The sequence below is a fragment of the Anoplolepis gracilipes genome, chromosome 2 (genome assembly GCF_047496725.1).
Source record: "Anoplolepis gracilipes chromosome 2, ASM4749672v1, whole genome shotgun sequence".
NCBI classification, from domain to species: domain Eukaryota; kingdom Metazoa; phylum Arthropoda; class Insecta; order Hymenoptera; family Formicidae; genus Anoplolepis; species Anoplolepis gracilipes.
In genome coordinates, this window is record NC_132971.1 from 12772640 (window position 1) to 12798246 (window position 25607).

The window sequence follows — 25607 nt, forward strand, 5'->3', positions numbered from 1 at the left end:
AACTTGCAAACCTTATAATTAATAACGTAAATCATGTAATATTTTGCGTGGCATCCGATTACTTCAGCAGTTAAAAATGGCTGCTATAAAATTGACATCAAAAATAAAAATTCTAAAAAATCTGAAAAATTATCTTAATAACGCTATCTGACTATCTTTTTCATTATATTAAATATAAATTTTTCTTAGGTATTTTTTTATTTTGAAACATTTAAATTAACATTAATATACATGTATGTATAATAAATACTTACCATTAACTTGAGTTTGCCACACGGCATCACCTACGCCCCACAGTCCCGAGACCGAATAAAAGACATAAGGATTTTCAGGATGAGGCTTCCACATGAGAAGAACGACTACGAGTGAGGCGTGAACGATAGCGCCCAGTGCCATCAGCGGTTGTCTACCGACGAATTTCATTAACGAGCCGAACAACAATGAACAGCCAGCATTGACCACCCCGAAGCAGATCATAACGTAGCCGACCCTGTGGACACCTAGGGCGCAAGAGATGTACGCCTGAAAAGACACAAAAGAATTCGATTTAATATATTTTTTTTTAATTCGTTACAGATGATCTTTGGCATTTCGAGTTCATTAAACTCTATCTGATTCTTTCTTTCTTTGTTAAAGATTGTTGATAAATTAGATTGATAATTAAAACACAAGGCTTTCATTAGCATCACTTTTAACATTTATACTGTTAAGTGTGCTCTTGATTTTTATTCTGCATTTTGATTATTATATTAGGCAATCAATACTAAAAGAAGAATAATGCTTGACTATGAAAAAGAAAACAAGACAAAGAATTGATTTTAATGCAAGAAAACACTTTTCTTTATATATTTTTATTATATATTATTATTATTAATAAAATTATTATTATTTGTAAAAATATATGTTTTAAAATATTTATATCTACAAATTTATAATTTAATAATAAATTTGATTTAGTTCTTTTAATATTAAAACTCAGATCGTTAGATTTATGCTGATTTTAGTACTAATAAATATTTAAGAAAGGTAAAACTGAATCAACCAATTCTTAGATTATCCATAATAATATCAATTATAATAAAATTAATTTTTCGTCTTTAAATTTTTTAAAAGGCCAATTATATATAGAATGACAAAAGTGAAAATGAATAGGACTAACCAATATTTTTGTGAAAAACAAAAACATAATATAATAGGTAATAATATAATAAAAAATTAATTTTTTAATAGAAAATTATCAAACATTTAGTCCATGTTATGGATCTCAAATTCGTATCTAGTAAGATACAAAATTTGCAAACTATGTAATTTCAATTTCAAACACTTTTGTTTCACGCGTCGACAGCATTCCTATGTTGTATTAATTGAATTTTTAAATTAAGAGTGATCAGTCTCTTTCCAGATGATACGCTTTATTAAGCATCACAGTAGTAGGATCTAAATCTATTTTTTCCTGTGCATATTAGATGAATCTCTTTGTTCTATAGGATGACAAACTGTCTTCTTGTGTATATCAACGTTATCTTAATTATATCGCAATTATATTATAATTCTATCAATCAAATTTTAACGTAACGTAATGACAAATTGAAAATAAATTTTTTAATCGTATTTAAACGTGTTTTTATCTTCATTTAATATAGCATTATAATATGTAAAGTACGATATTAAGGCTACATTATATTGATTGCGAGAGTCTGACGTATGAATTATTAACATTACATTAAGATACATTCTTTTCTTATACTACATTAGGATATCTACCTTTTTTTATTTAAAAAAAGATAATTATTTTTTTATTTAAAAAAAGATAATTATTGTTATGTTAAAAATAAAAATTGATGATTATATGTTTATTCATAAAATATTATATTATATTCTTCATATTATATTCATAGAATATTAACCTATACATGTTAAATTAAATAGCTATGTATTTGTGCCAAAAATAATCGATGCGAAAAAATTACTGACAATTCAAGAATAATTGTTCACTGGGGTATCTATCATTAATCATATAGCTATTGCACTGATTAAAATTGATTTAGAAACTGTGTAAAATATTTTTCGTCAATTTTAAATGCGAAAAATTCTGAAAAATATTTAAATCTTTGTGTATATATATATAGACATTACATACAGTTATTAACATTCTCAGATTTTATATTCAACATAAATATATTGCGAATGTGTTCTAACATTACAAAACAACTTTGATTATTTATACATTCTTCCATAAAAATTGAATCTAAAAATAGCGTCAAAACATCTATATTTTTTTTCATAATATGCAGGCATTGCACTCTTCTTCGTATGTTGTCATATACATATATTATTAATATATTTCGAACGCGATGAAAGACGCATTAAATTTATCGTATGATCATTCTGGATTGATTATTAATGCATGAACGTGTAATTAAACGTACAACTCGAATAAACAAACATCCTTCGTAATCTCGAGTACAATTATTCGTACAGCGATCGTACAGCACATGGAAAAAAATTATATTCTAATCTTAAGAATCTTTCACTTATCTTTATAATATCTTTCTCTAAAATAAAAGCCAAAAGAATTCTTTTAGTTTAACAGAGATTTCCTCTAAAGAGTAAAGTAGATATTCTTATGTAAGAATATATATATTCTGAATGAGATATTTTCTTACGATTATATTATTTAACATTTGGGATTATTAATCCCAATAATAATAAAAAACAATTTTACAAATAAACATTTACTTATTAAAACTTTAACAAGTTAAATATACAATTTTTATTTCATAAATAATCAAATTTTTATTTTATAAATTAGGTATTTCTTTATAAATAAGGTTTAAAACAACTTCATAAATAATTAATTAAGTAATTAATTTAAAATAACTTTATAAACAAGGTATAATTTAAAAAATATCGTTAATCACGTAAAAAAAATATCCTTATTTATTAAGAATATCTATTAAGAAGACTCATAAAGTATACATTTCGAGAATTTTTTCGATGCAGCTATTTCGAAAGGCATTTAACATCTATAATCAATAGTCATCTTTCGAGTCCGTGTTTAATCAAATACATTATTTTGGATATCATGACTACATTATTGCACAAAATAATTCATTTTTTTATTAACGTCGTATAACCAAGCTAAGATATCAAATAATTTATTTATAATAGTTGCGTCATATCTGCTTTATTGTATACTTTATGCGAGAAGTTCTTTTTGCAATGTGTAACAGCATCCTGTTATAAAAACTCAACATAAAACTATGTATATTGCTGATTGAAGAAAATTCGTGTGCAATTAATAAAGAGATTAACACATTATTTGCTTAAGAAATGAGTATTTTAAGCATCGACAGTTTTAATACTGACTCATAAAAACGCCTTATAGCTTTCATTTATTACAAATAAAAAACTCATTTCAATTATATCAATTATACATAGTCATGTCTATTTACTTAGCAACTTTCTTTGTATTACGCATGCACGCACGAGTGTTTTCATTTCCATCCATATAAACATAGCGTATATCATATTATATCATCCTGTAGCTCAAGGCAAACGGCTATCTCATTAAGACAGTACAATAAGTGTAAGAATCTATTCAAAGACATCTCAATTAATGTACGACGGATAAACAAATGAATATTTCTAATGTAAACGATAAATATTGCTGATAAATTGGTACGTAAATATTAAGTCATTTCTTATGACACGAAGTATATTTTCCGGACAAAGTAATCAATTAAAAAAAAGGTGATTGATACGATGCTATTATAATGCATTTGATATAATGTACATTTAATAACTCTATTTATATACATTTATAGTGATACGCGCGGAGAATATATATATATTTCCGCGAATAAAGCAATAAATTTGAAGAACCGTGATTATAATATTATACATATCTCTCTCTCTCTCTCTCTTTCTTCATCTATCTATCTTTCTGTTTATATATATCTATTTTTATATTGTATATAAAAACGTTTATTTCAAATCAAAAATATGTTTCAAATGCGTACATATTTTCATTGAAAAAAAATTCTAAATTTGTATTTTTTTTAAAATGGGATAAATTAGCACTTCCTAAACCTTCACATTTTAATGACTATTTATTCTTTTTCTCTCTTATATATATATATATATATATATATATACACACAAGCATTAAATAAAATTTCAACAATGTTTAAAATAAAACATAAATAAATTTGTGGAACGAATTAAAAAAATTTGCACTGTGAGTCTTTTTAACAACCGGTCAGTTCACAATTAAAAATTCTTTCGACGCAAATTACAAGAGGATCGTACCTATGGTTTCATTAAATTCCATCATATCATCGCATTCTTTTAATACTTCAGAGTAATTCTCGATCGAACAACATCCGGGCATTTGGATCTTATATGTGTCTCGAAACATTCACGATATCAAAGACCGGAGCAAATCGTGGTTACGACACGTGTACGCATATGCGTGCACGCAAGCCGGGTGCACGTGTAGAAGAAATACTGGTATACGGAATTCCAGATATGGAAGCAGTATCGCCGGATCGACACGAGAATAAGCTCGCGGAGCTATTTATAACAAGTCCAACGCCACTCAGCTGACTCAGCAATGTCTGCAACGTCCTGTTCCCTCTTCTTTTTTTCTTTCTTTTCATTTCATTTTCTCTCTTTGCACGCGTTTAATTGTCCAATTACCCGGCTCCCCAGAGTCGAAGATATCGTACGCCTGTCGGCGAACCAGTTTCCAACGAGTCGCGATTCGCTAGCCTGAAGCACTTTTTGTCATAATGCAGGTTTAATAACGAAGAGGTTTACTCGACATACGACCTTCCTCGATTAATTCTAGTCCTTTATGTGAAACGTTTATATTTTGTAGCTTCAACGGAGATTGTCAATAAGTAGTATCTGACAGTTCTATACTTAGTTCAATTATCCTTAAAATAGATCTATTAAATGAGAGGGTAATTCTTAGAAATTAAGAAATATTCTCAATATTTTTTCTTAAACAAATCTAAGCATAATTATATCCAAAAATTAAAATTAAATTCAAGCTATTGTCTTGAATGTATGTAGTTTTCCAAGTAATACAAATATTTTTCAATTGGCATCATTTTATAAGTCAAAAATTATAGCTGGCAGCCTTCAAAGACAAGAAATGATAGTTAAAAAGATGATCTATAAAAACTATTATAATTTGATTGCAATTGTAAAAATTAAAGCCTCTCTGAGACGTGTTTTTGCTCGCGAGATACTATATTTATAATACCCGAGAAATGTAAAGATATAGCATATTATTGGGCGGATCGATTACCAGGTAGACAGCATACAAATTACACAAATCCATCTTTTCAATCGAATGGAATAGCATACAGACTGGTATGATTACCGCCACGGTTTTTTTCTTCATTATGACTTAGAGCAGCTATTAATTACATTCCTTATGCTGTGCGTGAATAAGTATCACGTTGTATCCTGCTTTCAAATAGTATCTCCTTGTTTAATGTTTTTGCTCGCATGTCAAATCTACACATTTCAAATTAAAAGCCGTTTATTTTAAAAGAAAAATTTGTGTTTATTATATATCTCTTCCCTTTTTTTATTTCGTTTTTCTTGTTTCGCTCTCATAGCAAACATACATATATCTCAATTAATGTATTTACTTTCTAAATCTAATTCGTGTAACTATCACGTGATTAATCATTTTCATGTGTTTAATCATTTTCTTTTGTAACACACATTCTAATGTTTTTTTATTATTATTTTTAGCTAATTATATTTCAATATAATTTGTTACAGCTTTCCCATGTTATAGTTTCATATGTACACGCGCGTGAACAAATATACGAATTGTGATGATGTCTCTGATGTTTAAAAAGTTTAATTTTATATATTTCTTGAAAGTTATATTTATTTAAAAAATTATTTTATTTCAGTACAAAAGAGACAATTTGCTTTTAAAGCAGTATTGTTACGTATCGTACTACATTTTTTTTCTCTTTTGTTTTCTTTATTATATAATTTAGAGTATTTTCTTTTAATGTGTTCTTGATAAAAATTCTAATGTAAACAATAATTTAACATGCATCTTGCTTTAATTTTTCTGTCTTAATGCGAATATTAAAAAATTAATTGTTCGATTTGTCCACAATAATATTACATCAAATTGTGAAGTTAAAAAAATATTAGCTAGCGAAGTAGCAATATTAGCTGCAATATTATTAGTTGTTTTTATAAAAATAATTCTATGTTTTATATACATACGCGCTATATGTATTATATATATATATATATATATATATATATATATATATATATATACATCATTAATTTTATAATTAATATTTACTTCCGTATTTATATACAAATAAAACGATATTTATTTTTGTTTACATACTTTTTGAAATCGACTGCATTCAAAGCTTGAAGATTTTAATGCCCGCATAATAGAACAGAACATGCAATATATGCCTCATTTATTTATGATAAATTTTTCGTATCTAATGAAAAAAAAATATTCGTGTTTCATAATTTTTGGATCACTAAAAATAATTATATTATACTAAAAATCAACTTTTCAATTTACATATTGTATTACATATTATTACATATTGTAAATGTGACACATATCTTTCTAAAATAAAAGATCATAATACATACATTTTTTTAAACACATATTCAACAATACATTTTGCATATAAATCAATTTTCAATAAAGTCTCGAAAGAGACAACACAAATTATTTGATCCTAGCATCTCTAGTATCTGTAATCAATAACACGTGCTTCCGGAGGATGATCATGCGTCCTCGCGTGGCCGTCACGCATCAAGAAATACCGTTCTATATATAGCGCGAGATTTAGCGTTGATTCAGGTCGATCTTTTATTGCATTTCATTGATTGCAATTCATCGTTATAGTGATGTCTCGTGCGTAAATAAAAATCGAAGAGAAAACTCGTGATAAGCTAAATAAATACTCGCAAATTTATTGTAATATAGTTAATTTTTGTGTTGTAAATGATGTGAAAAGTTTCTACATAAAATTTTTTAACATAAAATCTTTTAAGTATTAATATCGATACATTGTTTTGTAATGCTTTTTTCATTATTTTTCTTTCAGAATTTAAATAATTAATTTTATGTATCGTTATTTTTTAGTTTTTAATTTTACATTATTTCTTTTTACTTTCCTTCCTCAAACTATATATATATATATATATTCTGTTAGACTAACTCCTTCGTACAAATTGAAATTGTTCATTATATATATATGTCCATAAATAAATAAACAAAATAAACAATAGCACAGGTGTGATCAAATTAAATAGATTTTACCAACAAAATTAATTTACTTCATAGATATTACAAATTAATAATATTTTTTTAATTTAATCGTTAATCGCAAATAAAACAAAATTTTCGTTAATAAATTTGTTAAAATAAATAGTTGTTAAGATTTTAACAACAAATTATTTTTAACATGATAGATTATAACATTATATTTAAAAAAGCAGAACTCTTTATCAACACAGGAATCAAAAAATTGAATGAAAATTAATAATCTCATAGAAAGTAGAACCGGAGTGACAAATCTTTGCCTTGAAGCAGATTAAAAGATCTAGAGAGATCTGAGACGTCGTCAGCTATATGTCGCCGACTTTGCGACTTTGTAATCTTGATGACAGTTTTAATGCCGACGAAAATAAGTGTCCACTTATTCCCGCTACGGTCGAAGATCTGCTGTCGACGACGAAGAGGACGAAGACTGTCATCTCGACTTACAGTAATTTGAAGCAGAATCGAAGAAGGTAGATTCTGGCGCCAGTTGAAGCGCATAAAAAAGAGAAAATTTACTTAGAGACCAACCGGTTATAGAGCTTGGCAACTGTAAGAAGCTTCCATTGTATGTACATTTCTTCTTCTTCAAAAGTAGGTTACCCGCAGGTTCTCGGGATTCAATCGAAATATGTTTCATAAAATTCATATCATTTATATAGCGTTTTTGAGTGAAACAGTTTGATCGCTTTGAGAATAATTAAACCCAATTTGCCATGAACATATAATCGAAAATGAATTTTAAATCTGATTTTAATATAAATAATATACTAATAATATAAATAATATAAAGTATATACCGTTTGACGTTATTTTAAAGTTAAAGCACAAGATTCTTTTTCCTGATTAATCAATCAAACATTCGATATATTTTATTGATTAATCTAATAATTCACGTATTCCTAGTAACTTAAAATAGAGTTTGATGATTAATCGCTCTCTAAGCGTTTAAACTTTACTCGAAAATGTTATAAATATTTTCAGAATAATCGAGTACAATTTTAATAAATAAATAATAAATAATAAATGAATAATTTTATAATACGTAGAAAATGATCAGACACTGACTTGAGTGTCAACATTTACAGTCTGATCAACAGACCTGATATGTAAATAATTATGTGACTTGCGAGTCGCGGTCATTATTTTGACTCTAATGTAGTAAATTGAATGTTCTTTTCGCGTTTTCGCATATAGGCACAAGTCTTCTTTTGTATCGACACGTATCCGTCCTATCTCATATGAAATATTTCCTTCTATGATCGAGTTTTTTTTATCGTTTTCAAAAATTGCCATTTGTCATGATAAATAATTACGTCCGCAGCGATGTACTCTATTGTGAAATGGCGTCGATAAATCTTCTTGCGCAGTTTAACGCCATAAATACAACGGACGGGTACGTGTTCGGGAATAAGAAAGGAGAGAATACTATGAACGAGAATACGGAACTCCGCTTTTTTCCTCGGCTCTTTTTTTGTCTCTTCGTTGCTTGATGACGGCTCGATAATAATCACCGAGGCAGATTGAGTTGACGTCATTTGCGCTTCGTCGGATCCTGGTACGAAATCAAGGACGGCCATTTTCTTATCAAAGATTCGTGAGAACACGTGGCTCTGGTAGCTCGCAATAAAAGGTCGATACAAAACAGCAATGTGTAGGTTGAAAATGGAATGCCATTGTTTTATCAGCGACTGCAGTTTACAATGCGCGTGAAAGGGAGTGACCGACGTCAATTTATATGACGACAGCGCGATCGACAGCTGTCATTAGAAAGTACTGTATATTTCGGTATCCACGAATGAATCTATCAACCGTGATAAATTTATTTATTCGCTGTTCTATTATCTATTAATATCAAAGATGATAATCCTTATTAATTACGAATGTGCGAATAATTAATAAAATTTTAAATTTGAAAGTAAAAATGTTTTTTGCTAAAAAAAATTAACTTACAATTAGAATTCTTTTTTACGCCTCTGATAAGCATGTAATACATGTGTTGAATTAAATTTCCATCGATTATATTGAAAAAATAAAATTAAATATATTATAAATAAATATAAATATTTATAACAACAAATATTATTCTTCCTTCCAATCAAATATCAGATCTTAGAAATTATGATTATTGATAATAATATGGAAGAAGAGCGATTTAAAAGTCGTTTACGCATTTCGAGAACTTACCTGTGTAAAATCGGCGCCGATAAAAGCCTGTTCCATACCGATCCATACCGTGATCGGTATTAATAATTGTTGATAAGGCTTTTTTAGCTGGTACGCTGTAGCAGAGAGCAATTGAATGCCGCTTAATTCTTGACTATCCGACCGTCGTTGCTTCTCGCCGTACCTGAAAGATAATTAAATTTTGTGAGTTTTAAAATGTTTTTTCAAGAAGCTAAAATATTGTACTATCGTTCTACATTTTTTTATCGATTTAATTTAATTTTACACTTGAACACGATGAGTCTATTTTTAGCTCTCGCGATAGATCTAAACGTGTGGAAACAAAATGAATGTATAAGATAATTGAGATAATCTGATTCTTGGAAAAATAAAATGCGCTCTTTTTATTTGCACGATTATCTAATAATAGGTTTTAACGATAATGAAGGAAATCTTATCCACTCTTCCTGGAAAAAATTGCACATTTTTAACAATTTGATCAATTGTACTTGAATAGGATAGTTATCTTCGTTTATTAAAATGTTTATACCTAAGAAACATTTTTATTAAAATTTAAAATTATTTAAAATATTTTTATTTTGATATAACTACGTTTATATTATTACAATTATATTTTAGTAATCAATGCGTTTGTATTTTACATTTTGTATGTAATGCATAAGTCAAGAGTCAGATGGACAAAAGAGCGGGAAACGCGAATGAACAATGATGATTCAGCTGCCGCTTAGAACATATGATTTTCCGGCAAACTTTTGCGCCGCTATTCGCAAAGAGGAAGAGCACGCTCGCTGTGGATTAATGACGACCGAGATTAATTATCATCGCGATTGTACCATCTATGTGCTTATTCAGTGCCCGTGCAACGCGAGCCACGCGGAAACGGATTGCGCAATTAGCAAACTTCCACTGGTGTACACTGCCATTGAACGATATCGCGTGTCCCAACAGAATTCATTCATCGTTTCGTGTCGCGGTTACATGAATGTGAACTCGAATGACATATGAATCGATTCATATTTTCCATTTTATCCACAATAAATCAATAACAGGACAGAATAATGAGTTGTATTTTTCTTATTTTTGGGGAAATAAAAAGTTTATTTAATGTAATATTTTGCTGTACCATTTTTTTATAAAAGTACGACATTTAATATTTCAAAAAATTATTGCACATATGTATATATAATATTGTATATATTGTATAATAGAATATTATTTGTTCTTTTCTTAATATAATGAAAAAGAAAAAAGAGAATTGGAATGTTACATTCACGTATTGGTCAAGATACTAATTTCAAGTGAGATCACCATCCGAAAAATTTAAGTGCCACTAAAACCGCACGGTACTTATGAAGGTCTGAAAAAATTTAAAATAAAATTTATTTTGCTTTACACAGTTATTATACACGAGATTCATCAATACTTTTTATAAATTATTAATTGAATTTTAAATATTTAAATTTGAAATATGTAAAATATAAAATAAAATTGTGACCAAAAAGAAGATATGAGATATGAGAAATATCTTAAAAGGAAAATAAATAACAACAAAGTCTTGAAGATCCGTATCATTTAAAATAAGATTAATATGAATAGCCCAGGAATAAAAGACACTCTCTTAGAATATCCGATGCTAAATTTAGCTGACAAACGAGACATAAATCGTTCTAAGGATCTGCGAGAAGTTGAGGCTCGAAATGGTACAATCAGCGGATACCTTGTTGCTGAATTCACAAAGTAAATCTCTCGATTGTGCCGCTAAACGCTCGACAGCTCAGAGAATATTCTCCACCCCGGAGGACGACATTCCTGAGAACACGTTTGCTGTATTTCTGAGCCCGGTCGAAGCCACGACCTGTCTAGATCCGAGAAGGACTTCATGCGAATCGATACTTACGTGCAAATACAGATATACTTCAAACGTACCGCTTCACACAAAAGATGTCAAAACGATCTAAGAAGACGCGATTGAGTAAATTATCTTCCGCAGCAATCATGGTTGCTCTATATCATGTTTGAATCGCATATTTTTGTTAATTACGTATATATTAATAAGTTAACAACCAGTCGTGACAGATGACGAGATGATCATTCAGACATATACCTGACTAAGGACAAATTTTATTATTGTAAACGTTATTTTTTTATATGTTTCTTGATGGCGCCACGAAGTCGTGCAAAATAAAAAAAATCATCATATGTTTTGCGTGAGAAGAACACGAATATTTCATTAGATTGTAGCTTAATTAGGTAATTTAATATGATATCAATTAAATGTACTTATCTTGCGCATACTAATTTCGAGAAATCTTATATTTATTTCACAGAAGATTTTTCAACGATAAAATTATCCAACTGTTTAATTGAGCGGAGACGTCTTCTTGCAACTTATACTATTTCTGTGTTAGAGATCTATCACTAATATAAATCTTTTGTGTTACATTAAATATTTACTGTTTCTACATAATTGGAAAACTAAATATAAAAAAATGTTTAATTCTTTATTAAAAATAATTTCTTAAATAATCGAAAACTATTTCCTAGCTTATGTGTACGTATGTGCAAATTGTAAGACTTAATATTTTTTTCTTTTTTAATGATTACTTGTAAGAATCTACATTTTGTTTAAAAAAATAATGTTACACGATTATTGTAAAGAATATAATATAATCGTAGTTATTAAATCTTATTCACATAACTATTATTCTTATTAATCCTAAAAAAAGGACTTTCCTTTCAATAATTGTGCTGGCTATTTTGCGTTTTTTTTCAACCATCACGTGCGCGAGCAGTGACAGCGTGGTCATATGATTCTATAGATATATTAAATATAGATATAGAGTTTTGTGCGATCTCTGTCCTAGGTCCAAGATAATTAAATAAATCTTAGATAATCTTTTTCCTTCGTCGCGCATACGCATTCGTATATTTCTCTTGACTGATGCAGATTATTAGTTATTTCCTCTGTCATCGGACATTTAAAGAACTGCGCGATTGTACATTGTACATTTTACCTTGCGCCTTATCTTGGCGTGTGGTAAGATAAATAAGACTCTATCTATATTTAATATATCTATATATGATTCTCCATCTCGAACAATTAACCTGCTTGGCACTCATGATTTGTTGAGTTACGTAATTATTTAAAAATTACAGCGAAAATTATGCTTTTCTGTTTGTCGATCAGTCAGAGAGCAAAAAATCAGTGTGCGTATATACTATAAATTTATGTTTGCGAAAAGCATGCTTTTATGAATATAAGAATTTCAATCGCGTTAATCCAGATACATAATTTAAGAACTATCTGACTGATATTTTCAATAGACTCGATATCAGTTAGTATTATACAAGCTCTCTTCGATCCATTCGAGGACATTAGAGGGAAATGTATTTAATCAAATCTTGGTCACGAGAATGTTCTAATTTATTTATAATCCCAAGTATACGTAATTCCGTCCAATTATAATAATAAAGACATTATTCATATCGATATTATAAGAAATATTTGACTAAAACTTCAGACAAAATGCCTGACTTTTCAGGCACTCTTCTGAACTTTCAGAAAAACGATTCTAATTTGATTAAGACAGATTGTCTGGAATTATTTACACAGGACATCCAGATCTAAAAATTCAGACAAAAATGTGTCTGAATTCTTAGGCAGTTTTTTTTACTGGAAATAACTCTCTTAAAATTGTTTTTAATACTTAATTCTAGTTTTTCCCTTCATAGTCGAATAATTATTCGCACTTATAGGATATGTATATCCGGTATTTTACTCGATTACGAATAAGCTTCACGTTCTCGTTATCATTATCTGTTTCATTTTCCGCGTCTTTGTGTCGATCACGTGCATATTTTTTATATCCGATCTCTCACGTAGTAGCGTTCCTAAGTGCGTTCCTTTTCACCTGTTTCAACTGCAGCTGTGTACTTTTATGAACGCATATATATTTCCGCGAGTCTTTTTAACGTGCACAGACTCGGCCTGAACCGTTATGGCGTAGCCTTGGAAACAACGCGAGTGGAAGATAGCGACAGGACACGAGACGTTTTGGCTGCAATCTGCGTGCGGATCTAACACACTCACCGCTCTTACGTAAGATTATTCAATATGCAAGTATCACGGACGACACTATCATTATGACAAACGGCAATGAAAGGAATGAGAACGAGAGAGCAATAACGCGATTGACTCTGCGGATAATCGAAGAAAATATTCAACCAAATGTCGAATATAATAATCAATTAAATTAATCTGTCTGATATTAAATATTCTTCGTTTTTTATATGTGTGTAACATTCATTTATTTTTAAATTAGAAAATTGTATTTTGTCAGTTAACTCTAATATTTTCTATATTTACATAAATGCAGTTACTCGGTTTAAATAAATTTAATATACTTTATGTTATATATTATCTCTTAAATATTGACATAATTTATAAGTAATTAATAAATTATTATTAAATTAGTATTAAATAATAATTATTATAATAATAAAAATACATACATTATATTAAATTATTATTACAATAAAATTAATAATAATTATTGAATTGAGAAGTTACAATATTGTGAAAAGCAATACAACATTATGTTTCGAAAGATTTATAGTAATAAACGCGACATTTCGCACGATTTATTATTATTTGATTAGTAACATATATCTTGTAAGATTAAATTGATTTTGCAAGAGAAAAATACTTAACTTATACATACATATACTTAGCACTCCATATTGATAATTTAATTTACGGCCACTACGGTCTTGTTCTGTGGTTTTGCCTTCCTCGATAAACATTATGCAGGTCAGAATTATCTTTTTTTTTAATGATGTCGCCTGCTAAATTAGAACGACATAGTTAGCTACTGTATAGTAAACTGGCAGCTGCATTCGCTAAATAGATTTATTGTTTTCTAAAACGGTTGTCAGTGATTCAATGCAGTTCATTAAAAAAGAAAAAAAAACAAGCGCCCACGTTTCTATTATAATTTTTGCCATAAATTTAAATAATATTCATACTGGATATATTCTTATCACATATTTTATATTCAAATATCTTAAAAATTTGTAACAATTAATTTTCTGTAATTAATTCCTTATAATTTCAACGTGACATAAAATAAAACGGAGATGTTTTAGTTTTAACTGTTAACTCCATTTTTTAAAAAGACAGCCTAGACTCCAGCAAAATACAAAATAACAGTAATATAATATTAATATTATACTGTACTACTCAACATTGTAACTGTTACGTTACAAGGCATGTTATATTGCAATTACATTGAATAGGATATTATAATATTAATGTTATATTACTGTTACTTGTGTTTAATGGGATTATCCATCGACATACTTTTGCAGTAAAATATATATACGTATAATATATTCGTCTCTATATATCAACTATCTAATATAATATGTGTGTATTAAAAAGAGTAAATTCACTGCACAATTAAATTATTTAATTAGTCTGTCAATCTAATATGAATTTTTCTATCATTGTTAAAACAACTATATCATTACTAGTTACAGCTACATTATTCACTTTAAAAATAATTTTATAATACAACGAGCAGACACGCAACGCATTTGAACATCAAAGCGGCTGATACCAGAAATCGAAAAAAATCAAGTGTTCACTATGCACGATATATGTATACATACATACTTTTACCTTGTGCCCCAGTGTATGCTTCTATAGTATCTACAGTCAAAAGCAAATTAGCAGCATGCATATGCGCGGACCGGAAAAAGATACGTACGTATGCGCGCAGGGGAAACGTCAGTTTTTCTAACTGCACTGGTATTATGCGCGTTGCGTTTCATCGTGGGCGATTATCGAACGGCGACGCGCCGTATCTTCGTAAGCGATCGCATGAATGAAGCGCGGCAGCGCCGTACCATGATGCATCATTTCGCGGATTACGCAACGCGCAACATCGGCGATCGTGAAATTTCAATGCTCGGAGAGAGAAGCGGAAGAAGACACTTTGAGTGAGACACTGGCACGAGAATCGTTAATGGAAAAATACAAGAATATATTAACAAAATAGTGCACTAAAAAATTATGTAAATTTTTTTCTTTTTTTTTTTTATATTTGTAATATTACATATACATATATAAACCAAAATAAAAATATAAGCAATTATTAAATATATTAATGATTTTTAGATATGACTGTGTATTTTAACGTATTATTTAAAATATTCGACTTTTTTAAATAAAATTAAGTAAATTTTTTCTCTTTCTTTTTATATTTGTGATATTATATATATATATATATATATATATATATATATATATATATAAATCATGAATAATAATATAAGTATAATTTGTAGTTATTAAATCTAAATATAATCGTTTTTAGATATGCCTGCTGTAATGTGTAATTTTAAATATGTGAATTCTTTTCTTTAAAAAATTGTACAAAAATATTAAATTTATTTTTCTCTTTCTTTTAAACAATTCTTGTATTATATATACATAGCACAAATAATAAATAAAATTTTAATTCGCAATTATTAAATATAATGATTTTTAGATATGACTAATTTGAACGAGTGATTTGAAAAGTATCCAGAAGAATAACTAAACTAAGAATAGTAAAAGGTTTTTCTAATTTTAGCAGTACGCACGAATTTGTTATTTATGCACGATCTGTTTCTTACATTTGTGATAACAGGTATGCATTTATGAACAAAGGGAATACGTTTCTCTCAGAGCGATAAGAAAGAAGTACTATTCTCGCAGATTTAAGCGAGAACACGAGCAGCAAGTGAGAAGTTGTTGTATCAGTACGTGCCGTCGCGTGTCCTAAATACATTCGTTTTACTGCAACTATGATAAAATGTACATCTACAGAGTGTCTTTCACACACTATAATATTTTTTTCAATTATAAATATTCAAGATATAAAAAATTAACTATCTTAATTAATTTGTTGCAGATTACTTGTTGTAAATAATTTAAAAAGCTTTTCGCGAGTTAAATTGTAAAAAAATAATACATAATTTTAAATACAGCTTTGTGATATAATAACATTTTTTTGAGAGTTGATTAAATTAAATGCTAGCAATTAGAAAGTGCGAAAAATAATAATTTCGCATAGAATTTTCATTAATTGTAAGAATAAACTAGCAATAAAAAATGTAGAAAAGTCTATACTCAAAGATATCACAAACACATTTCTGGAACACCCTATACCTGGCGCAACTGCAAGCGTTGCTTTATCATCGTTTTCTTTTCGTCAGACTAACGCTGCGAGTTTCTTGTTATCAAAACTCGCGCTAACACACACGTAAATCAGAAGAGGCGCGGCCTTGCGAAAAAACAATTCGCGAACTGTGGCTCTGCGACCATCGTAAATTTTCCCAGTAATTAAAGAAGTCTAAGTATAGTTACAGAGTTCCGGATGAATTCGTCATTAGAATGGGAAAAAACAAGCGTAATAAAAGGATGTCTAAATCCAGCAGGACATGATAAAATTGTTCAAAATCTCAAATAATATTCGTAAGGGAATATTAAAAAAAGGTTTAAAAAATATGTCAAAAAATATCGACGGGATTTTAATTAATTGACATTAATTCTGATATATCCGTAAGAAATTTTGTGTATTATGTTAAAGATATTTTATAACTAATATACAAATTTTTATACTATATATTCTATTTTATTTTCTGTTATAAAAAAGATATAAAAATTTGGCCGAATTAAACATAAAAAATGTTATAAGATATTATAAATATATGCAATATTATACATTATTATTCATAAATAATATAAAGAAAATATTGTCAATTAAAACAGATAATATATAATACTCGTTGTTTGAATACAACAAATTATATTTGTCAGAATCGTGAAAGGATTGAATTAAATATTAAGAGATCGCAGAATCTTGCACGGCGGTATACAAAAAACAATGAAAAATCTGTTGTCGCGCAACCCATAAAACCGTAACGCCGTAATTACAACCGGGAATCAGTCTGATACTATCTATCACCTATCATCTAATTGCGAACATAATACTCGTTTGTTCTTTCCACGAAGGAGTCTGAACCGGCTGATTTAACGGACGGTCACATTGAATGAAGCCTTGATGTCTCACAACGACAAAAACGTAAACGTATATTTCATCGTAGATGTCTATAAAAACAATTCATTAAACGAATCGGCCAAGTGTGCGGACAGGAAACAAGACCTATGCAGGCAGGAAGGTCTTCCTCTCCGTTTTTCCTCTCCACGACTTATGGTCGGCGATAACGGCCGTCTTTGATATAGAAGTGTCGTTAATGTTACGTCTACATTAGCGCTATCTTTCTATCTCAGCGACGGAAGGTCAATTGTATTAATCACAAACGGGGTAGTTAACCGTAACGTAGGGTACATTTAACCAAAGTATGTATTTCGTAAGATTTTGTAATGTTGAGTTGCAATCTAATCTGCGGCCTGATAATAATTTGGCGGACAACGTATCATTAAGAGTTGCTTACATCCGGACAAACGTGTCCTTGAGTATCTTCCCGACAGGATGAATGCGAAAAGCATGATTTTACCGACGGCAAAAACGAAACGATAGCTCTATGTATAAAATAATATTTGAATATATCAATGCTGGTATTATTCAGTATCGCATATTTAATGCACATTCGACGAGTAAATGTTTTCATCCAATCCATACCAATGTGACATTTTATTTTTTTTTTTTGTAATTTATTATAAATAAAATTTTTTATTAATTCCTATATTAAAGTTGAATGAAAAGAAGAAAGAAAAATTCAATAGCAATCGGTTTATCAATTTTTTATGCCGACTGACGTCTCTGAATTTTTTGTGACTAACTGGGTAAACAAGAAATAAACAATAAATCTTAAGTTAATTATCTTTCAATATAGTCAATGTAAAAAAATACAAACATTTTTCCAGCACAGAGATTATAGCTATGCTACGGTATATTCAAGGATACGCGCATTGAAGCAAAAAAAAAAGATATTTGTTATAAATATATACATAATATTAATACAAAAAATTGTGGTTTCCAATTTCTCAAATGTTCATTAAAATGTTCATTAAAATGAAATAGAAATTTAGCTAATTTTTTCTTTGCTAAGAGGTATACACTTTTTATATTTATTCCCATCATTTTAAATAGATATTTTAATTTTATAATATCTCTAAAGAAATTTATTATATTTCGCAAAGCGTTAAATCATTCGATTAAACAAGACAACTACTTTTACTAAACATCAAACTACTTTGCAAATGAGAGTAAATGACGCAAAGCAATCGGCAGATTAACAAACGTTTTCTCGAATACTCCGAGAAAGTTGACAAAACATTTTATTTTATTAGTATCTACCACGACATTGATCTACGGGAGTAGGACGCGAAACCTGTTCACTACAAAGAAGCCTGTAATTGCGCGTTGAGCCAACAATGAAGCCTAATTGCGAAGGTAGAGCATACCTCAATTATGCACCGCATGAGAGATGACATGCGCGGGATGTAACAAAGGAAGCTGCCTCTACCATTCGTACCAGACCGCCTTATCAGCGTGCACGATCACTGACAATGATGTATTTTATCCGTGATTTCGTACTGTGTGAATTGCATAGCTCAAACTGTCATCGTCCGCACACGTCGTTTTATGATCATATGGCGACGTCACGCGTAATCGCGCGCCGTATTTTCGTCAAACTATTCTAAATATAAAGCAATATGTTGTCGAGAGAGAGAGAGAGAGAGAGAGAGAGAAAGAGAAAGAAATTTTTTTCTCCTGATTTGATAAAAACCGGGCATTGTTTTCGACGATGACAACTGTCTGTAAAAGAGCGAAATACATGTGTAAAATAATATTTGAATATTTATAGCTTTTAAATTTGAATAATTTATAAAGTTGAAACGATTTATATAACTGTATTTCCCAGGAAAAGATTAAAATCTAATTCATCTGACTCGTTTGTAAAAGAATTGACTCACGTTCTCTCTGAAATGAGCAACTTGCAGCTACATATTATACCTGCATAATGTTGCACTCGTATGAGCTCGGATAATGTTTATACATTACGTAGATTATCAGATCGTTTGGAAAATCCGGTCCAAAAGGTTGTACATACATGTTTTAAACGATCACTTCTTTCCTGTCATTTTTCAAAGACGATGGACAAATGAGTTGAAATTATTTTCACGGTGTGTCATGGATTACAAAACCGCGACTTGATCGACGTGATCCGCGAAACATCAACCCGAATTTCCTCCTCCCCTACCTCCCCCATTTTGGGATCATCGTAACCATTGCTCTGCTTATGATTGCGAAATAGCGTACATCCGACAGGATGTGCTGCCTACGTCGATTGCGTAACGCTACACGTAGCGTGAACGATACTTATTAAAAGTCGGTAAGTTTCTGGACTCGCTCGTTGCGTCAACACTAAGTGCTCGTATCCTTCGGCATATTGTAAAGAAGCGTAAATTAAAGAGAGAGAAAAAGAGAGTCTCTCTCTCTCTCTCTCTCTCTCTCTCTAAAATCTTTATAGTCTTTTACATTAATTATGTTGAAAAAATTTTTTAACTACGTCTCGGATTAAATATGTAGTGATGTTTTACAATTTAAATCTCTCCTTGATATTAAGTAGAATTATTGATTCAAAATTTAAGAGAACTCTCCAATTTCTTCCAGCCTTTTCAAATTTATATTTATGATTTTTAATCAATGATAAAATAAACAATAAATAAAATAATCAATAATAAAATCAATAATAAAAAATCTCTCTAAAAGTGAGAAAATTATAACTGCCAGTTTTATCTCTTTTTAAATGGAATAGATAACATTTTTTTTCAAAATTTAAATCATTTAAATTTTAATCATCGTCGATGAGATGATTTATAGTAAATACTAGACATTAGTTACTCCAATAGCAACATGAAGAGTTATGACGATCAAGCTGATTCAACGAATTTCTCTCAGCGCGTTCAGACATATGTATGTAAATCCGATCGATTAACATTCGCCGCGTTATTTCCAATCATTCTGACGGCATGCCAAAAAGTAGGTAATCAGGTTCGCCAACCTCGACTACTCTCTAACGTTTTTCCACGGTTGCTCGTGCTTAGCTTGTCCTTGTTCATCTGACGCGCAATAAGTCCGTCGCGAAATGTTACGACGGATCGTTAAGTCGGTTGATACTGGCAGGCGATAAAAACGCGTCGAGCGATTAGCATCCCCCTTCCTCCGACGGCTACAACTTTCGTTCCGGCTTATATAAATATATATATATATATATATATATATATATTTGGCACTCACCTGGAAAGAGGATCGACGAACAGAGCGACAATTATTACCGCGACGACGACGCACGTGAGGTAGATCGCTGAGATTTCATAGATCTCCGACTCCGGCGGCCGCTCCAGGTTCTCGTGGCCTCCGTTGCCAAGGACGCAGAAATCCGCGCCGCACAGCTTGATTTTATCCCAGCTGGTCGTGCCGTTGCTACCGCCGCCGCCCCCGCCGCCGCCGTGTCCGCCGTCGCTCAGCACTGCAATTTGAAAGTGATCTCTGACAAGAGTTGTTTCCTCGAACGCGTTCGCGCTTTCACTGCTAAGTCGCTTCTTCTTTAAGAATTTTAATCCGAAAAAATGCAGCGAAGATTGAGAGTTAGATGTGTATAGTCTTAAATTTATTCCGAAATTTATACTTTATTTATTATTACTATAATATAAATAATTTAATCTTTTCTTGATAAAAAACTTTTTATTAATATAAAGATTATTATAAAGTTTTAAATTATTTTAATTTTTTATTTCATTTGACTAAAAATAAGTTTTAAATAACAAATTTTTATAAAAGAAGAATTACACAGAAAAAAAGAATTTATTTTAATATCTTATATTTTCTATAAGTAATACAAATTCAAAAATTATTACAAAAAATTGATGCTATCAATTTATGCTCTCTGAAATTAAATCTAGGTTCTATATGTTAAGATTTAGTCTTTTAAAGTAATAATTCAATGTATGTTCAATATGTTCAATACATATGTAGGAGTTGTATTTTTTGTTAGGAAAAAATTATTTTTTGTTCTCTAGACTCGTAGTTAAAAGAAAGAAAAGATCAATTTAAATTATGCGAACTCGAGACAAAACTATTGTTTCTTATAATTTGCAACAAGGGGTTATTTTCATGTTAATATTCTAGAGAAGAGAAAAACATAATTATTTGCGCAGAATATTATAATATTTCTAACTCAAAAATAATGTAATATAAACAGCTCACAATTAGTAAACTTTTTTCCTTCGAAAGAAGAATTTAAAATAAAAAAATTATAGTGCATAATATTTTTAATTAGTTTAATTAGCAATCAACGATAAATTTATTGCAAATATATGCGGGATATTTTTTGTCTACTTCAAGATTCAATAGCTTTCAAATTCAATCATTTAAATATATTTTATATTTTTATGATATTCTCACAACGTAAATTTATACGGAATAATTTATTTTAGGTATATATCGAAGAATAAAATTGAATATCCATGCAATTAAAATGTGTAAATAGTACTTTTCATTAGTTTTTAACCTATTTTACTAACTCAAGAACAGCTTTCGAATTCGATCGCTAATCTATTAAAATCTACTACTTATTCCTACGATATCTTCACAATGCAAGTTTATACGGAAATTATTTTATTTTACATATCCAGGAATATAAAATTGAATATGGATGCAATCTACCTAGCAACTGCATGTATGTATACTTGAATAAGAAACACGTAACAATTTATATTGCCACGTCGATTATGTTAGTTCGCTCGAAGAATCGCGCGGTGAAGGTGTGCGAGCGGTAAATCGAGAGGTCGACCTGTTACGCCGTAACCGGAAACCGACATACCACCTAGTCTCGGTCGTCGTCGCGAGAGAGCTACACGATACGAAGAGATGCACGCGTGAGCAAGAAGCTGGACTCTTATTCGTAAATCAATATTTCATGAGCGAATTTCACCGCCGACGAGACTTCTTCCCTAATCGTTTTGCGGTTTGCGCGCTAGACGTGCAAGCTTTTTGCTTCGTCGTTTCACGATCGATTCGAAAAATTGATTATGCTTGTCGACGCGTCCTGTGGAGGTGACGCCGAACATCGGTGTCACGGTTGCACTTATCTTCAGCGGGGATATATCGACAATAATTCTGCACCTTTAGTCACGGCGCGTGAAGTCGGAAAAGACCTTTATCGGATGTAAATAGCGACCGGTTACGTCTGATAAAAACGCAATAGACATTCATCGCAACCTAACGTGTTCCGATTGCTTTATTAACGTCATTAAAACAGGCACGAAGTCGTTTTGTGCAAAAAATACTTGCGTTTATACTTTATATAGGGTGTCCAAAAAATTTTTAATTTTCTTTTACGGTTGGATACTCTGGTCAATTTATATAGAGACGCTTTTTAAATTTCAAGTCATAAATGATTGAAAAGGAAGGACTTTTCATAAATTAAATTTTATAGAGTTAAAAAATTAACTACATTTTTTAGTTAATTTTAGATGAAGTTTCTTTCAATAAAATGTTAATTCAAGACTTACAAGTTACAAAGTTACAAAGATATATAATGGTAAAAATTGAAAGCTTGCAAAACATATTAACTTTGCCGAGGAAAAATCGTCTTCAAATTGGTCAGAAAATCCGCTATTAAAAAGAAATTCGGAAGTTTTAGGACACCCTGTATACACTCATAAAGAAAATCTTTTGACAAACGGAGTGCGTGTATTAACGTACTGTTTTTGCCATGTTCACGCATTTTACGTCGTCAAAAAAATTATAATTATTTTGCACCTAATGACGAATTGTGTGGACGAAAAGAAGTTGATTATTCGTTAACAAAGAATCATTGAACCAATCGACAAAGAGCGCTCAGCAGAGAGAAGTGCTTGCAAATAATGAGATAAAGAAATTCCCGTACAGCTGTGTAAACGCAGCCTACGCACATGCGTGTCGCCAATGAGGAAGCGCACGATGCGCGTTCGAATGTAGTCGTTTACAAGGAACCTTCTCGAAGGATCTCATTGGTATTCGACGTGTGCCCAAGTTAAATCGACTAGAAATTACGAAGCAGTTGCTCGAAGGAGTGCAACGATTCGTTTTGCTGAAACACGCGATTGTTATTTGCAACCGCTGCACATGTGGTTTTATTATTAGCGCACGTGATACGTAAATGTGTAAAAGATATGCGACGATAAAACCTTTTCTGAATGTGTCGAGAAATCACGCAATGCGTTAAGCGAGTTGCGGTAACATGTGTTATTACGTCGCCGTGAAAAATTAACGGCCGCCACATCTCGTCGGTTAAATCATCGACCGGAACTACTGACGCGGTACGACTTTCATCTTCGATTGTCGCAACGTGTCTGGAATCTTGCGTTACTCATAACTTCACATAAGCGTTTAACATATATTTCCGATAGAAGATAGAGACATTGCTTGATCGACAGCTTTAAACATAAAGCGTATCGTCATTCTACGTAGGTTAATCCGTGCGCATCGTCAAGCCAACTAGAAGAACTTTCACCAGAGTAGCGCTAATAATATAATGTTGTGTTTAAGATGTCAAAAAAGTCCGCTTTTTTAACATTATAATAATTATAAATTATAAAAAATAACTGTAGACAAAGTGTTCTGAAGTTTTTGTCACAGATATACTATTTGAATTTTCAAAAGAGTATCTGAAATTATTTTCAGACACTCAGTCTGAAAACATTTTTAAATACTTTTCTGAATTTTCAGAATAATGATGATCTAACAGAGTGTCTGAAATTATTTTTAGACACTCAGATCTGAAAATTCTGTCTGAATTTTTAGGCAGTTTCTTAGAGTGAGTGTTTATCGTTGAAGCACGTATGAGGAAATCATTCATTCGAATTACGAATTCAATCGCAAGATATGATTTTGAACAGTAAATATGAATGAAAAACACGAAGATATCAAGCATATATTAAATTTCTTATGTAAAAAATAAAAGTATGTATTTTTTATCAATTTTATATAAACGTAAATAAAATTAAAATAAAAGAATTTTCAATTATAGTTTCAAATTAAATTAAATTAAATTAAATTTCATAAGGTTTAAATAAAAAAAAATAACAAAACAAAAAAGAAAGAGAGAGAGAGAAAAAGAGAGACAGAGATAAGTAAGGTAAAAAAATTACTATTCATTTAAAATTTAAGTAAAGACTATAGCCGAATAAGCTAAAAAGTGTTCCCGATGAGTTTTCAAATAACATTTGGCCTGTCATTTCCTCAAAATTTAAGCTCCTCCTAATCAAAAAGTTAATTTTAGTCTTTGTCCCTATCTTCGTTAATTATTGCAGTGATAATTTACAGCAAAATGCGATAGATTTTGCAAATTGTAAGACCAGCGAAAATTCTGAGTTGTCTTTTTGCTGTAAATTATGACACTGCAATAATTAATAAAGATAATGACGAAGACTAAAATTAATTCTTTGATTATATATTTAAAAGTTTGTTTAAAAGTTGTGTTTGTAAAAATTGTTTTTGCATAAAAAATATTTCTATCTTGCAGTATAATTATAACCATTACAATTATTATAATTACTCTTATAATTATTACAAGAAAATAAATAATTTTTTGTTTTATTATCAAAAAATAATAAAAAAAAGATTTTTATTTTTTTCATTACATTGCACCAACTCGAAAAAAATTGAAAAAATTTGAAAGTATTGAGACATATAAAAAGAATTTTCTCTAAAAATTTGATGATTGAACCTCCAAAGGGATATGTTCAAAAACCATTTCTTACAATTAGTTTTATTTTTTTTTAAATCGAGCTTTATTCGAGATTAATGAAAAAATACTTTTTTGTGTCTTTTGTTGATAAGTATTCAGAAAAAAATTGATATGGAATTATCTCAAATATTTACAAAAAAGAAAAATAAAAATTAAAAATGTCGATTTTCTTGATAACTCAAGAAATAATAGAGTTAAGGAGCTGAAATTTCAAGGAATTTTTTTTTATAGTGAGGAAATGACAGGCCAAATGTTATTTGAAAACTCGTCA

The 25607-nt window shown here is 29.9% G+C and overlaps 1 protein-coding gene across 1 annotated transcript in view; it reads right to left on the reverse strand.

Moving 5' to 3' along the window:
* The window catches only part of LOC140676210 (UNC93-like protein), a 58564-nt gene that overhangs the window by 8831 nt on the left and 24126 nt on the right, over nucleotides 1–25607 (reverse strand). The window contains exons 3-5 of the mRNA XM_072911064.1: nucleotides 20842–21073; nucleotides 9527–9689; nucleotides 255–522 (exon numbers count right to left, since the gene is read on the reverse strand). Of these exons, the coding sequence (XP_072767165.1) occupies nucleotides 255–522; nucleotides 9527–9689; nucleotides 20842–21073 (663 nt within the window). The remainder of the gene's footprint in view (nucleotides 1–254; nucleotides 523–9526; nucleotides 9690–20841; nucleotides 21074–25607) is intronic.